Source organism: Asparagus officinalis, chromosome 1 (genome assembly GCF_001876935.1).
Source record: "Asparagus officinalis chromosome 1, Aspof.V1, whole genome shotgun sequence".
Lineage (NCBI taxonomy): Eukaryota > Viridiplantae > Streptophyta > Magnoliopsida > Asparagales > Asparagaceae > Asparagus > Asparagus officinalis.
In genome coordinates this window covers 12,609,293-12,625,456 of record NC_033794.1, presented here as the reverse complement: position 1 = coordinate 12,625,456, position 16,164 = coordinate 12,609,293, and the positions used below count along the sequence as shown (strand labels likewise).

Here is a 16,164-nt window from a genome sequence, read left to right as displayed (position 1 = left end):
TCGTAGAATAAAATGAATTCAAATGAAACATGGGTTTCTTTTGGTAACATAGTTCTCATTCAGAGACAGAGACCAGTGGCCAGAAAATCTCAATCATACGGAATCTTCAACTTGAATGTTCTGTTTTCTTCACGGTTGGAATCTCTATATTGCCTTCTCTTTTGAATGTAAATATAACTTGAAGCATACCCTTTTTTTCTGCCTCGTTTGAAGAACTAGTTAATTACATTTCAGTAATAATTATCAAGTATTAGTTGTGATACTTAACTTGGTTGATTGCCTTCTTATTTATTAGGGCATTTAGGCTTCTTAACAATGTTTAGGTTAATTACTAACATTACATGATTTTTTTTAAATATATATTTTTGAATATTGTGATATTTTCTCTGCATTAAAAATAGTTTATTGTAATTTTGTGCAAAATCCCAATAGTTCACGATAGTTTTATGAATGTGTCTTGTATCAACTTTTTCCAAAATTTTTGACTACTATCTAGTTAATCTTGATAATATATGAAACTTTAACACTTCTGTAGTTAATGTGTGGCGTTGGCTGTCGTATTAGCCACGTTATATTCTGCATTATTGTTGTTTTCCGCATGCTTTAAAATTGGTTGACTCGCGATCAAAAAACATTTTTCTTTTGTGGTTGACTTAATGTGCCATGTCCTAATAATATATACTAGCGTTAATGTGCAAAGTGCAACCACTAATAATAGTGTTCCTGCACATGGACGGACTGGAATTTCTAAAGTTTATTTTCACAATCTTTATGCTTTTCCTCTGTACCGTTGGCTGCATGATCCACCAAAAATATGTTATTATGAGGGAAGTGCTTGGAGAATATAGTTTGTTGTTACTTGTTTATAGTTCATGTAATGACTCTTGTGCTTGAATTAACACATTCATTTTTTAAGGGTTAATTTCACAAAATCACCCCAAACTTTTCTTATCTGACAACCACCCAACCCCAAAACAAAAAAAGAAAAAAGGAAAAAAAAAAACTTGGGCGTTTAACAAACCCCCTCGAAATTTGAACTTCTCACATTAGACCTCCTTATATGTAATTTATAAATAACTAAAATTTTTATTGCGTTGAAAACATCTAAAGTTTGTCGGTTCTCATTTATAGGCACTATGCCCTCTCTCCTAAGTTTTAGGTTTTTTTTTTCCCTCAGTGAAACCTTAGCCTTCCGGGGAGAATGGTTCAAAGTTCAAAGTGGTTTAGTGAAAAACCTCAAAGTTCTGGGGCTAAGTGAGATAAACAAAGTTTAGAGGGTTATGTGTAACACTGCCAAATTCTTTTTCTTTTTTTTGGGACCCTTTTTTGTTCTTGGTCTGATAGATTGGCGAATAGCGATTGCACTTTGTTCTTTCACATTATTGAATGATCAGACGAGGTCTGCATTGCTTACTTATTAAACACATTTTCTTGGTCAAACATATATATTGATAACGTAGTCTCATGGATATTGCATGTAAAATGATAAATTAAATTGTTTTTTGTTAAACTATAGGATGAAGCATCAAGGTACGATTCTCGGCTTCTCATATGGTTACTTTTTTGTATATTATTTAGCGCTCCCACTGAGTTTGTTTACGTTGCAAGATGTGATCCTGGCTTTAATTTGTAAACGGGCATTTTGGTTGGATCTCTTAGTGCTTCCACATTTAATAATCTCCATTTGAGATTCATCATTCATGGCATCTCAAATGTGCCTTTTGTATATTATATCAGTTGTACGTAACATTAACTATTTGCTTTCTAAATTTTGTAGAAAGACATGAAATATATCTTTGCATTTTCCGTATAATATATACCTTACAACTAGCTATTAATGGTCTTGGTGCGTAACTTTTTGTTATAGCTTATCTATCTAGTTGAACTTTATAAATACTATTCTGTGGAGGATCTCATCATGAACATAGGAATATCGTTCCATTGTGGAAGAAAAACAACTTCCAAGTTTGCCATGTAATTAAGACCAACAATAAAGTTTTCAACCTTTTTCAAGATTCTTAATTAAAAAAAAAATTTAAAAATATTCCCTACTATGAATAAAGGTTTCACTGCTTTGGTTTTTCATTGAACCATGCTACGGCACTTGTATGTGTTGAGTTTGTGAATTGTTTAATTGCTCTAAATTATTCCTGCAAAGGTTTAGCAATGTCTCTTCACTCACTGTAATGAGTTTTTGCTTTTTCATGGGTTGCTGGATATTTAAGCAATGGCCTTAAATATTGGTCAAGTTACATTAGATATTTTTTATTGGAGTAATCTTAGAACCGGTTGGATTTGATTGATGGAAGGAGATGTACGCTAAGCAATGGTCGAATCTTTATTGTGTTATATTCTAGAGAATCCTGAGGAGATTATTTAATTCGTTGACTACCTTCTTACCTGACGTCACAATAAAGAAACATATTATCCCTCAATAAAGATAAATAGGACTTGAAAAATGAGAAAGTATTCGGTAGACACGATTCATAATATTAAATATGTATAAAAAAATATAAATTATTGAATCCCTACTCTGTGTACGAATCTCGAAATCCAATAATTTAAGGATTGTCATGATCCCTTTGATGTACATATGTAGGCATATAAAATTGCTTATAGGTCCCTTTTATCCAGCTCGGCACAAACCGACAAACCAACGAGGCGACGAGATTGACTAATCGCATCAAGCGACGGAATGCATCCATACACGTGTGGAATCAAGCCAAAGGTTCGAAGAGTTAACGAGTCATCCAACCGAGAACAGACTCGGACGAATCACGATCGAATCAAGATCAGTTTCGGACTCGAACTCAGAAGCGGATTTACTGCCAAATCAGGAATCCGACTTACTGCCAAATCAGGAATCAAATCAGAGTCTGGATCAACCGAATCACGGACAGAACCCAAAGGTGAAAAACAGCAGAAAACCAAACACCCGGAGGGGCTCGGAAACCAAGTCACCGAGGTGGCTCACCGAGCCACCAAGGTGGCTCGGCACAGTGCCGGCCACCTCGAGGTGGCCGACAGTGGCCGACGGTGGCCGACGTTTCTCTTTTTGCGGGCACTGTCCTGAGAGCCTATAAATAGGCCACCCCCTTGTCATTTGAGAAGGTTGGAAATTTTGGAGAGAGGCGAAGCCCTGCTGGATTGGAGACTCGGAACTTAAAAAAGATTGAAACTTTGGGACTTCGGGGACTCACTCCTTCAGATCTGGTGCTCGGCGATCATCAACGTCAAATAAGGCAGGTGTTCGAGAGGATCAGATCTCAGATCTACGCAGGCATACTCCGGATCTAAGCTTGGTCTTAGATCCCGAGACTTGGACGATTGTTTCCTTGGTGAAACAATCCTCCCCGGCTATTATTTCCTTGGTGAAATAATACCCGTTGTACTGCGTAGATCCGACCGGATCTAGATCGCGCGGTGGTCCACGGCAAACAACCCCGGCGCAGGCAAAGAACCCACAAAGCGAGCGACCGCAAAACAGGAGCTCGCGATTCGTTCGACACAAAAGGAGAAAAGTTGTAATCTTTGTTTATTTTTATTTGATTTTCGTTGTAACCGGATCTTATAAAAAGACCGGATCTTTTGTAACTCAAAAAGTTGTAACTCAAGATGACAATGGAATCAATAACAAAGAAAGACACGAATTTTCCAGCGAACAATCTGGCGACCACAGTGGGAGCCACCGATCTCGCTGCCGAGATCGGAGCGTCGCAGCCGCGGATCTTGATCCCAGTCGTGGAGGAGGTCGAATACGAGTTCGATCAGACCAAGTTCGAGGAATACCTTTCATCCTCGTCTAGATCAACCTCCCCCCGCAAGTCCAAGAAGTCCAAGTTCTCTTCCAACAGAAAGGTGCGTTGGTACGAAGAAGTTGAAGCTACCAACGACGACCTCATCTCGATTGACGCCAAAGTTGCGTCAGATGAGGCTCCACCAATCTCCAACCAGATCAAGCTGGTTCCAACCAATTCCTCCGTCACCAAAGGAGCGGTGACTCTCTCAAAGAGAGCCCGCCAAAGGCAACGCCAACGCTTGGCCAAACAATTCGCCAAAGCGATGGAGTCCACCGACGGAGTCCGCTACAACGCGGGTCTGAAGAACAAGAGAGGCAAACAGCCTCAACAACAGATGAACGGCGCCTCTTCCAAGCCGCCAACAATGGAATGGGTCCGTGTCAAACGGAATCGTTCGACGCTGGAAGAACGCATCCGCAAACGCCGCGCACTATCAGCGCAGGCACGGGCTCAAGCCGAAGAAGCCCGTAGAAAGTTGCAGAAAGAAGTGGCCAAGAAGCCGCCACCAACTCGCAAAGTTTGGAGGCCAAAGTCTGAAGCGGCAATTCAGGCTAAGGAGCAACCTTTGCAGCCTCCAACCAAAATTCAACCTCCGGCGAACCCAGCTAAGTCGCCGAGAATTCCCATAGCTACTCCGGGAGATCATGCAGAATCCTCCCGAAGAAGAAAGCCAGTCTTGGAGCGCCTCGGTCCAATTCCCGATGAGCGAAGCAAAGCTCCGATCCAAGAACGTTTGGGCCCACTAAGAAAACCCCGAACGAATCAACACGCTGGGGGTCACCGCTACCTCCAACATGACAAGGAGCTCAAGGCAACTGCGCGCGCTAATTTGCGCATTGAGGTCCAAGAGCCCGCTGAGAATTCACGCCCAAAAAGGCATGTCTCAAGGCGCGTGACTCTTGAAAGTCCAAGGAAGGCAATTCGCCCTCAGATGGAAACATTATCATCTGATAGTGATAATGTTATACCTGAGAAGTCGTGCCCACACACGATAGGTTACTCCGACTGTCAAAATGACGAGTTGTACTATCGTGCTGGGGGTACGAACAGAACCAGAAAGAGGAGTCCCCGAGAACAGGAAACTCAGTGCCCTTGTTCAAAGCTCATTCGGGCGGTACTGTCTCAATGCAACTGCATCAAGGTAGTCCCCGAGAGAATTTCAGTGTTCGAAAGGCTCGGCACCGAAACGCCAAAACCAAGGTATAGGCGTTTCCGGCAAAGAAGAACGGTGGTTAAAGACGGAGAATTTCCGAGGGTCACCGCCAACATGACCAGCAAAGAGACATCGACACAGATTGATCTCAAATCGTTTCTGGAAGCGTCCCGGCGTGTAACCCGTCTGCAGTCCGGAGCCATCGCACGAGGAACTTATGGTAGGGTTCGGACAAGATTGCCTTCGGAAGATGAAGAATCGGATTCCTGCTCTGCTGTCGCATCGGACAATACAGTGTCCAGCGAAGGACAACCCCGCGAGTCATTTATGATAAGCGCGGAAGAAATGGCCAAGATGCTTGAAGACGCTTTGGCTAAGCAGAAAGAAAGTTTCAAATTCGAGATGGAGATGGCCATGCAGCAGATGAGAGAGATGCATGAGCAGCAAATCCATGCATTCAGGAACCAGCAAAGTGAATCGAACCGCCGTAACCAGATTATTCAGGAAAAGGAGCACGCAGATAGGGATGAAGCTCACAATGCCAATAACCCTCCTGTCAATACAGGGGGTGGTAACGAGGATGCCAACGAAGATACAAGTGAAGACTTGAAGATCAAAGATCTCGAGAGCAAAATCAACACATTGATCTCCGCTCAAGAGACGAAGAAAACAGGCATTCCCTGTCCATACCCACGAGAATGGGAATCGATCCCCTATCCGGCGAAGTTCAGTTTAATCAACTTCACGCCGTTCGATGGGAAGGGTTCCCCCACTCAGCATTTGATTTATTTCAAATCGCACCTGGGTATTATTTCCGGCAATGAGCCTCTGATGGTGCGGTCATTCGTCGGCACTCTTCGCGGAGCCGCCTTCGATTGGTACCGCCGCCTCAAGCCAGGAAACGTGAACAGCTGGGATGACATGGAGACCAAGTTCCTGGCCAACTTCTTCGACGACGACACCGAGATATCTATCGGATCATTGCTCGATGAGAAGCAGAAGGACGGGGAGTTAGTCGACACCTTCGTCAAAAGGTTCCGGAACAAGGCGATGAATTGCCGGGACCCGATCACAGAGGAATTCATCCTCCAAACTTGCCACAACAACCTTGCGTTGGACGTGTTGGAAGCAATGGGAACAGCACCGTCTGACACTTGGAAGGATCTGAAGGTGCGCGGTGAACAAGCCGAACGTTTCCTCCGAAGGAAGAAGGCCGAGAGGAACCTACCGACGGCTAATCCTCTGGACTCAAACTTCGCCTCTCGTGGTAAGGGCAAAACACCTGCAGCTACTGGTGGTGCTAATCAAGCGTCACAACAGCAATCCCGAAGGCAGCAAAAGACTTCGGGTCCGAGACTCCAAAGAGAGTATTCCTTCAAGGACGAAGACGTTCCAGCCATCTTCGAATCCCTCCTTGAAGGTAACAAGATCAAGCTACCACCTATCACAAATCAGGAGGAAGCTGACAACACTACGGACCCAAAGTACTGTGCATACCACAGGAGGGTCGTTCATCCCACCAAGGATTGCTTTGCTCTCAAGAATAGCATTCAGACCTTGGTTGAAGCCGGCGTCATAACGCTGAGGTAAGCCAATTGAGAATGGCAAAACTCCGACCGGTATAAGAGTATAAACTGCTTCCTAAAACTCCAAAGAGTATACGAGTATAAACTGTTTCTCAATCCTCCGACCGGTATAAGAGGTTAAACTACTCCCTGATACTCCAATAGGTATATGAGTCTAAACTGTTTCCCCACTTTTGACGGGAAGTTCCTGGAGAATATTAAGCTAATATTCTTAAGGATAACCCGGTTAGTTAACTGATAATAATGTCCGAACCAGTTCCGCAGAGGAAACTGGGGGTGGACGATTTATGTAATGGGAAGTTCCCAAAACCACAGCAATGTAATGAATAAGAACTCCCATTCTCACCATGTCTATGCACTCAACACTCTCTCTGTTAGAGTCTGGACGTAAAGTACCCACTTGGTCAAACCTTCTTACAGTTAGGACCACAGTCAAAATCCCCTCTCGATTCCCCCAATGAACGAGAGGTCCACAAATTGAGCGATCAAACCTTCCTACAGTTAGGATTGTCTCAAAACACCCACTTGGTCAAACCTTCTTACAGTTAGGACCACAGTCAAAATCCCCTCTCGATTCCCCCAATGAACGAGAGGTCCACAAATTGAGCGATCAAACCTTCCTACAGTTAGGATTGTCTCAAAACACCCACTTGGTCAAACCTTCTTACAGTTAGGACCACAGTCAAAATCCCCTCTCGATTCTCCCAATGAACGAGAGGTCCACAAATCAAGCGATCAAACCTTCCTACAGTTAGGATCGTCTTAAACCTTCCATTCGGTCAAACCTTTCTACAGTTAGGACCAAAACCAAAATCCCCTCTCGATTCCTCCAATGAACGAGAGGTCCACTTTCAAATCGAGTGATCAAACCTTCCTACAGTTAGGGTCACCTCAAACTCCTGTTTGGCCAAACCTTCCTACAGTTAGGGTCAAAACCATAATTCACTCTCGATAAACGAGAAATTCATCTTTAGTTCGGTAATCAAACCTTCCGACAGTTAGGGTTATCCGAATCTTTTCGATTCTCGGAGTGGAGATCCCACTCTCAGTTTCACCTTTCCGGATTCTGGGGGTGGAGATCCCACCTCGAGTCTCCTTTCCAATTGAAGAGAGAATATAAAATTCTTCTTCTTCATTTTCGGGAGATAGAATATAAAATTCTTCCTCTCCCATTTCGGGTTCGTCTTTGCCCCAAGAGAAGACACCACCTTTTTCAAAACCCAAAATTTGTGCCTCACAGGTATGGAAGTTTATCCCGAATCCTAAGCAGGGATAAGTCTGCGCCTAACACGCGCTGCCGGTTTAGTCTTTTTCCGTACAAAAAGACACCAGGGTTCGATTCTGGGGTATTCTATCCTGAAACCTAAGCAAGGATAAGTCTGCGCCTAACCCGCGCTGCCGGTTAGTTCTTAACCGTTGAAAAGAACATCCGTCCACATATTCAACATTGTGGCAGGTTGTTATTAATAACACCAAAATCCATGCCTTACACGCATGGGGAATGTCATCCTGAATCCTAAGAAAGGATATGTCGACACCTAACACGTGTCGCCGGTTTAGTCTTTTACCGATTGAAAAAGACACCAGAGTTCGATTCTGGGGTATCTCATCCCGAAGCCTAAGTAGGGATAAGTCAACGTCTAATACACGTTGCTGGGTAGCCTATTCCCATAACAATGGTAAAGCCTATGTATTCAACATCATAGCACAAAGTCTAAGAGAATTCACTCTCTTAGCACAACGTTACATGCGGAACGGATTTAGACAATCCGCATGCTAGCCCGACTCAAACGGTAGTCGGTAAAGGCTAATCAAATCCGTTAAAGGCTTGGGGTTAGCCAAAAATCCTAAAGTCAACGCCTAACACGCGTCGCCGGGTAGTCTATTCCCGTGAGAAAGACGAAGTCTACGTATTCAATATCGTAGCACTAAAAGGGTTAACTCTTTTAGCGTAACGTCACATGCGGAACGGACTTAAACAATCCGCATGCTAGCCCGACTCAAACGGTAGTCGGTAAAGGCGCATCAAACCCGTTGATGGCTGAGGATTTGCCAAAAATCCTATAAATACGAAAGTCACTGACGCATCAGCTTCTTTAGTTGGTCTCGTGACCTGAGCAACACACGACATTCAAAACCCTAAGGTCTACGCCAGACAACGCGTAACCTTAGGTCAACGCCAGTCAACGCGTTGCGATCAAAAGGTCAACGTACGACGGTCAAAACCCCAGGGTCAACGCCGGACAACGCGTAACCTTAGGTCAACGCCAGTCAACGCGTTGCGAGCAAAAATTCAACGTACGACGTTCAAAACCCTAAGGTCTACGCCAGACAACGCGTAACCTTAGGTCAACGCCAGTCAACGCGTTGCGAGCAAAAATTCGAAACCCTAGGGTTAACGCCAACGTGTAACCCTAGTCAACGCCAGTCAACGCGTTGCGAGCAAAAAATTCGAAACCCTAGGGTTAACGCCGGTCAACGCATAACCCTAGGTCAACGCCAGTCAACGCGTTGCAAGCAAAAAATTCAACGTACGACGGTCAAAACCCCAGGGTCAACGCCGGACAACGCGTAACCTTAGGTCAACGCCAGTCAACGCGTTGCGATCAAAAGGTCAACGTACGACGGTCAAAACCCCAGGGTCAACGCCGGACAACGCGTAACCCTAGGTCAACGCCGATCAATGCGTTGCAATGAAAGAATCAATACTCCAAAAAGTATACGAGTATAAACTGCTTCTTAAATACTCCAAAAAGTATACGAGTATAAACTGCTTCTCAACACTCAGAAGAGTATACGAGTATAAACTGCTTCTCAAAACTCCAAAGAGTATACGAGTATAAACTGCTTCTTAAATACTCCAAAAAGTATACGAGTATAAACTGCTTCTTAAATACTCCGAAAAGCATACGAGTATAAACTGCTTCTTACTCCAATAAGGTATATGAGTATAAACTGTTCCCTAATTTTGGTTGAGAAGTTTCTGGAGAGTATTTTTCTAAAAAATATTCTTAAGGATAACTCAACAACACAACGCCGGACAACGCGTTGCACATAAAAACTCGACGCCAGCAATCGATGGTCAATTCTACGAGCTGAAGATCAAAAATCAGGAATCGACTTCAAGGTTCAAAATTTCCGACAAACGGTCAGACAATAAATGCAGCACCGGAACCCTTACAGACATTCGACAAAGCACCGAATAGCCTGAAGGATTGAAGGAATCAAGAACACAAGTCATTCCAAGGTCCCATTACACCGACTGAAGGTTGGGACATGCATATCCAAAGTATTCCAGACTCTTCTATAAAAGAACGAGACTGAAATACTTTGGAGGGGGTATCTGTAGGCATATAAAATTGCTTATAGGTCCCTTAGCTCAGCTCGGCACGAACCGACAAACCAACGAGGCGACGAGATTGACTAATCGCACGCAATATAGGTCCCTTTTATCCAGCTCGACACAAACCGACAAACCAACGAGGCGACGAGATTGACTAATCGCATCAAGCGACGGAATGCATCCATACACGTGTGGAATCAAGCCAAAGGTTCGAAGAGTTAACGAGTCATCCAACCGAGAACAGACTCGGACGAATCACGATCGAATCAAGATCAGTTTCAGACTCGAACTCAGAAGCGGATTTACTGCCAAATCAGGAACCCGACTTACTGCCAAATCAGGAATCAAATCAGAGTCTGGATCAACCGAATCACGGACAGAACCCAAAGGTGGAAAACAGCAGAAAACCAAACACCCGGAGGGGCTCGGAAACCAAGTCACCGAGGCGGCTCACCGAGCCACCAAGGTGGCTCGGTGGCCGAGCCACCAAGTGGTGGCTCGGCCGAGCCACCTAAGTGGCTCGGTGGCCGAGCCACCTTGGGGTGGCTCGGCCACCTCCGAGCCACCAAATGGTGGCTCGGAGGCCGAGCCACCTCTAGGTGGCTCGGCCGCCAAGGGGTTCTTCATTTCAAAAGGGGGGTAAATTTGGAGAGGCGAAGCCCTGCTGGATTGGAGACTCGGAACTTAAAAAAAGATTGGAACTTTGGGACTTCGGGGACTCACTCTTTCAGATCTGGTGCTCGGCGATCATCAACGTCAAATAAGACAGGTGTTCGAGAGGATCAGATCTCAGATCTACGCAGGCATACTCCGGATCTAAGCTTGGTCTTAGATCCCGAGACTTGGACGATTGTTTCCTTGGTGAAACAATCCTCCCCGGCTATTATTTCCTTGGTGAAATAATACCCGTCGTACTGCGTAGATCCGACCGGATCTAGATCTCGCGGTGGTCCACGGCAAACAACCCCGGCGCAGGCAAAGAACCCACCAAGCGAGCGACCGCAAAACAGGAGCTCGCGATTCGTTCGACACAAAAGGAGAAAAGTTGTAATCTTTGTTTATTTTTATTTGATTTTCGTTGTAACCGGATCTTATAAAAAGACCGGATCTTTTGTAACTCAAAAAGTTGTAACTCAAGATGACAATGGAATCAATAACAAAGAAACCTACGAATTTTCCAGCGAACAACATATAATGTCATAGATCTGATCCATTAAACACTTTCTCTTAGAAATTGAAATTAAGATAAAATATCTTTTTTGAGGCCAGGTCAAATACCCTACTCAAACTCTAGTTGTTCTAACATAATTTCTGGTGTTTAACTTAGAACCCAAAAATGTTGAGTAGAAATTATATTATTACATCTCGAATGCCAGAGGGGTGTTCTGAACTACAAAGAAAAACATAAAGAGTTTGGAGATTAAAACTGTCTCATATATGGTTCAGAACATTGTTGCATTTGCGTTTCATGTAGTATAGTTTTTGTGACTGGACCTGTTGGTTGATAGTAAATAGTAGAAGTAAGATATAAATCAAATCTATTACTTCTAAAATTATGAAGTAGGAAGTAGTGGAAATTAATACTACATTTTTTTGTCCAAATTTTGAAAGTACATGAATTAGTGTTTCTTTTACTTCATTCACTTTATTGGTTTGATAGCAATTATAAATATTGTTAGGAAGAGAGAAAGAAGATCTTTCAGGATTTTATTTAGAATTAATAGAGAATATCCATGCAAAACAAAAATAATTTTATTTCTTAATTAATTGACTCGATTACACTTACTTCTGAGGTATTTCGAAGCTTTGATGAGAGAAAAAAAGATTCAAAAAGAAGAGATGACGTTTTTAAGGAAATATCGAAAGTAACTTTTTTAGAAAAACAAACATAGTTCTCTTCTTGAAACTAGCGGAGAGAGTCCATATTCACCTACTTCAATGAATATTTCCGGGCAAACAAAGGGGCCCAAGTCGCAGAGAAACACAACTTTCTGCACGTTACTCTAGGGTTTTCACCTTTAAGTACGTTGAATATTCCAAGAAAGATTCACTGAACAAAAGGAGCACGCGCGCACTGCTTGGATCTCTGGCCTCTCGCCAGAATCTCACAGTAGTGATTGGTTCTCTATAAAAACTTAGCCATAAAATTAAGGTATTATATTGGTTCAGGTAATCCCACATCGATCTCACTCTAGGGTTTGTTAGATATCTACCCTACAATAGGTTGCCAATCTCTCCCAAGTTTGATTCTATGATTGATTGGTATATGGTATATTCTCTCTGCTTTATAGTAGATACTCTGCACGCATTATATGCAATCAGATAAGTTACATGCATGCCTGTGTATCTTTGTGTTAAAGTTGTCAATTGTTTGTAAGGTAGTTGTCTGTCCATGTACATTTAATTTGCACTTAATTTTCAGTATACTTATTATTCTCACATATGGGACAGACCGTCTTACAAGTAATTCACCGATCACATATATACATAAAAATACACACGTACACAACTATACACAAAAATATACATGTTCTCTAAGAGAAAATTAAGAGGTTGCCACGTATGTTAGGGACCTGACGTGGCAAGATTCAAGCAACAAAATCTGGATGATTGCATTGATTATGATGGTTGGATGAAACTTGTGATTGTGAATGAGTCCAGAGAGGTTTTCTCCAAAATTAATAAAGATTTTGGTAAACATCCAAAAATTCATGTGGGGGTATATATTGTTTCAAGGGTTTATTGCGATAGGCTTCATGTACTATAGCCCAACAGTGAATAGACCCCTATATATAGTCCTGATGGTAAGTGTCAGAACAAATTCACTCAGGCCCAGTTTGGCAAATGGTTAATGAAGAGGGGTTAAAGAGAAGGATTAATGTACTTAGCCCATTTGATAATCCGAAGGACTAAATTATTAACCCGTTAAATAAGTTTTATTTTAGCCCTTATGATCAGTTTTAGTGTTTGGGAATAACTATGATTTTGACTATTTTCTTTATAATTAGAAGGGTTAACTCTTATTCCATCTAAATAGGAGTATTAGTAAACCCCTCATTTTGAGGGGTTAACTCATTTTAACCCCTCTAGAGGGGTTAACTTAACTCTTCTATATTTTTTATGTTTGGCAAATTATGGAGGGTTAACTCACTTTAACCCTTATATAGATTTGTTGTGTTTGGCAGGTTAAGAAGGGGTTAAATCTCCTTAACCCCTCACTTAACCATTTGCCAAACAGGACCTCAGGGTGTATATGTATCTATACTTGCGCTACAATATCAGTAGCAGACTAAACGGTTATAACACTAGGGGCGAAACATGTCCTTTATGATTACAACCGTTGAGACATCAGAAAAGGCTTTTTGTTGGAGCTGCTTTAGCCCAACAATGTCCCCAATGATTCAAACCGTTGAGGATATTTCCCCAAGAATTCAAACCGTTGGGGATGAGGCTGCAAACCGTTGGGGATGAGGCCGCAGCGACGAGATTAATTGAGGGTGATCTCCAGTAGTGTGCGGGTGTTTGCACGTAGAAGAAGACTTGATGGGCTTATTTGAGGATGTTAATTTGGTTGTGCTGCACATGAAGGCAGCAGGAGTGGTGGGTGGTTCTGTGTGCAAGGGGGAGCCCACGCTATGTTGTGCGTTTGATGGGATCTGGGGCAGGGGCATTGGTGGAGGTGCAGCCGCCTAGGGATAAGGGTACCGGGAGATTGAGATAAATTGGACGTAACTAACGCCGAAGCTAGTATCGGGGGTGCCGAGGGGGAGCTCCGAGAACTCCCTCGACGACTCCGAGTTCGATGAAGAATAAGGGATCTCTCTAAGGTTAATATTAACAAGACTCTGGTACCATGATAAAAATAGAGCTTAATTTTATAAACAAAAGAGACCATATTACTCATTGCATTGAAGTGCTTAAACACAACAGCAGAAACATAAATTAATTATAAAATGCTACGCAACGTGAAACTAAATATATAAAAGAAAACAAGATAGCCTAACTATATTATTTAATACGCGCAACTAAATAATTACTTTTAGTCGCCATAGTATTAATAATAGTATTTTTAAGCTTGGCCGGGGCCCTGCAATAGACTTCCAGCTGCCTGCTTCGATCACTATACTTTACCAATGACATATGTACTAAACGCAACGGGCAAATATATAAAGCCATCTCCACTACTCACACATTCTCTCTCTCTCTCTATCACTTGCTTTACTACTTCCTCCTGCAAACAAGAGAGATCGAGCCAATTACCCTAACCCTAACCCATGTAACAAAAATATACTGCACTTCGATGGGCTACTGCAGAGAAATCCAACGCAAACAACTCCACGATCATCATCATCAGCAGCATCCCATATTCATCCCATACCCAGTAATCATCGGCGCCGGACCTTCAGGCTTAGCTACTGCCGCATGCCTCAAAGAGAAAGGAATTGACAGCCTAGTCCTCGAGAGATCGAACTGCATCGCTTCCCTCTGGACCCACAGCACCTACGACCGTCTCCACCTCCACCTCCCCAAGAAATACTGCCAGCTCCCTCTCATGCCTTTCCCTCCAAAATTCCCAAAGTACCCCTCAAAGCAACAATTCATTTCCTACTTAGAAAGCTATGCGAACAAATTCGATATAAGACCCTTGTTTAAAGAAACAGTGGTGAGGGCTGAGTTTGATCGCGGGGTTGGATTGTGGCGGGTGAGGACGAGGGTGCGTGAGTATGCGTGTCGGTGGCTGGTTGTGTCGACGGGGGAGAACGCGGAGGCTGTTGTTGGGCCTGAGATTAATATTGAAGGGATTGGGAGGTTCAAGGGAAGTGTTATGCATACGAGTCTGTATAAGAGTGGGGAGTTGTTTAGGGGGAAGAGAGTGCTTGTTGTTGGATGTGGGAATTCTGGGATGGAGGTTTGCTTGGATCTTTGCAATTTTAATGCTTGCCCAACAATTGTCGTGAGAGATAGGGTAAGTAGTTCTTTTTTATTTTTATTTTTTTGAATTATGTGAGAACATAAAACTATAATCCTTAATTTAATTAGGCGTACAAATTTGAAGTTTTAGTATGGTGGAAAAGATTTTTTTTAATAGTTATCAAGAGCTAAATTAACATTTGTTTTTCTTTTTTGCCCCCCATATAATTTAATGACACATAGTACTGTCTTAACCTAGTTTTTTTAGCATGGAGAGTTTTTTAGATTTTTATGTTACATGTTGATGATTATCATGATTTTTTTAGCCATTGATCAAGGTTACTAGTAGCTCTTTTAGCAGAAATAACCTGTATTAGTCTTCATAACATTTCTAACTACGAGGTTTATATTGATTGTTATCACAGATATTTCTTAATTTTGGCTAATTAACATTGATTTGTTTTGTAGCTTGTAGTGTAACCATTAATGATTAATTGCTGTTTTTGTATTTGTTACTAATTGATATTTTGCTTTTCAGGGTTTTATGTCTTCTCTAATATTTTTAGATTTCCTTTGACATTTCTTTCTTTTTCTGTTTTTATGTGCTGAGACAAAAGAGACTTTTTCCCCAGAAAATCTCAATGTTCAATGTCACTACTATGTGTTTTTTGTAACGTAAATAGTTTTTGTTATTGCATTGCTATAATCTCATTTTCTTAGCCGCACCTTTCATATTTGTTCATAGAATTTTCTTAATTTTTTTTATCAATGAAAATTTCATTCATCTTCCAAATTTGAAACTTTCTGTACATCAACTTCTCAGTAGAACTGAGATTACACTAATAGCTAACAGCTTACAATCTCAAGTTACAGATCCATTCCTTGTTATCTGTCGAGAAAGATCCATTGAGTATGGTAGTTAGAATGATGAACTTGATTTCCTTGAACAATTGCACAGCAGGCCGGCTATCTGTTGTTGCTTCCTTCTACTGTTCACAAAGCAAAAAGAATGTAGGATCAAACTCAACTTTTGCACACTTGCACCATTATGTATTAGAATAGTATGCTATAGTACAAACAAAACCTTAGTTTACAGAAAAAGATAAGATTTTTGCATGCCAAGAAAGAGATTCTTCAAGAGGAAGCCCTTTTTCCACATCAGATGCCTGTTTCTCTACTTCCCTTCCGAATTCTTACCTTCCATTTCCAGCCTCAGTCAGCATCTTTCCTTCTCCCTTTCATGGGATTCATCAGCATTCAAATCAGATTAATCCCATTAACCTAATAATTACTGAGTAACAAAAGTATAATTAATCAGCTAGTGGACTCATTTGTGGTAAATGCTATTATTCTTTTTCTCCAAAGTTCTCA

General features: G+C 42.1%; 1 protein-coding gene across 2 annotated transcripts in view; it reads left to right on the top strand.

Moving 5' to 3' along the window:
- The window catches only part of LOC109835264 (indole-3-pyruvate monooxygenase YUCCA6-like), a 10,475-nt gene continuing 8,415 nt past the window's right edge, over positions 14,105–16,164 (top strand). For both annotated transcript variants that reach the window (XM_020403253.1, XM_020403248.1), the window contains exon 1: positions 14,105–14,848. In XM_020403253.1, coding sequence (XP_020258842.1) covers positions 14,183–14,848 — 666 coding nt within the window. In that variant the 5' untranslated portion in view covers positions 14,105–14,182. The remainder of the gene's footprint in view (positions 14,849–16,164) is intronic.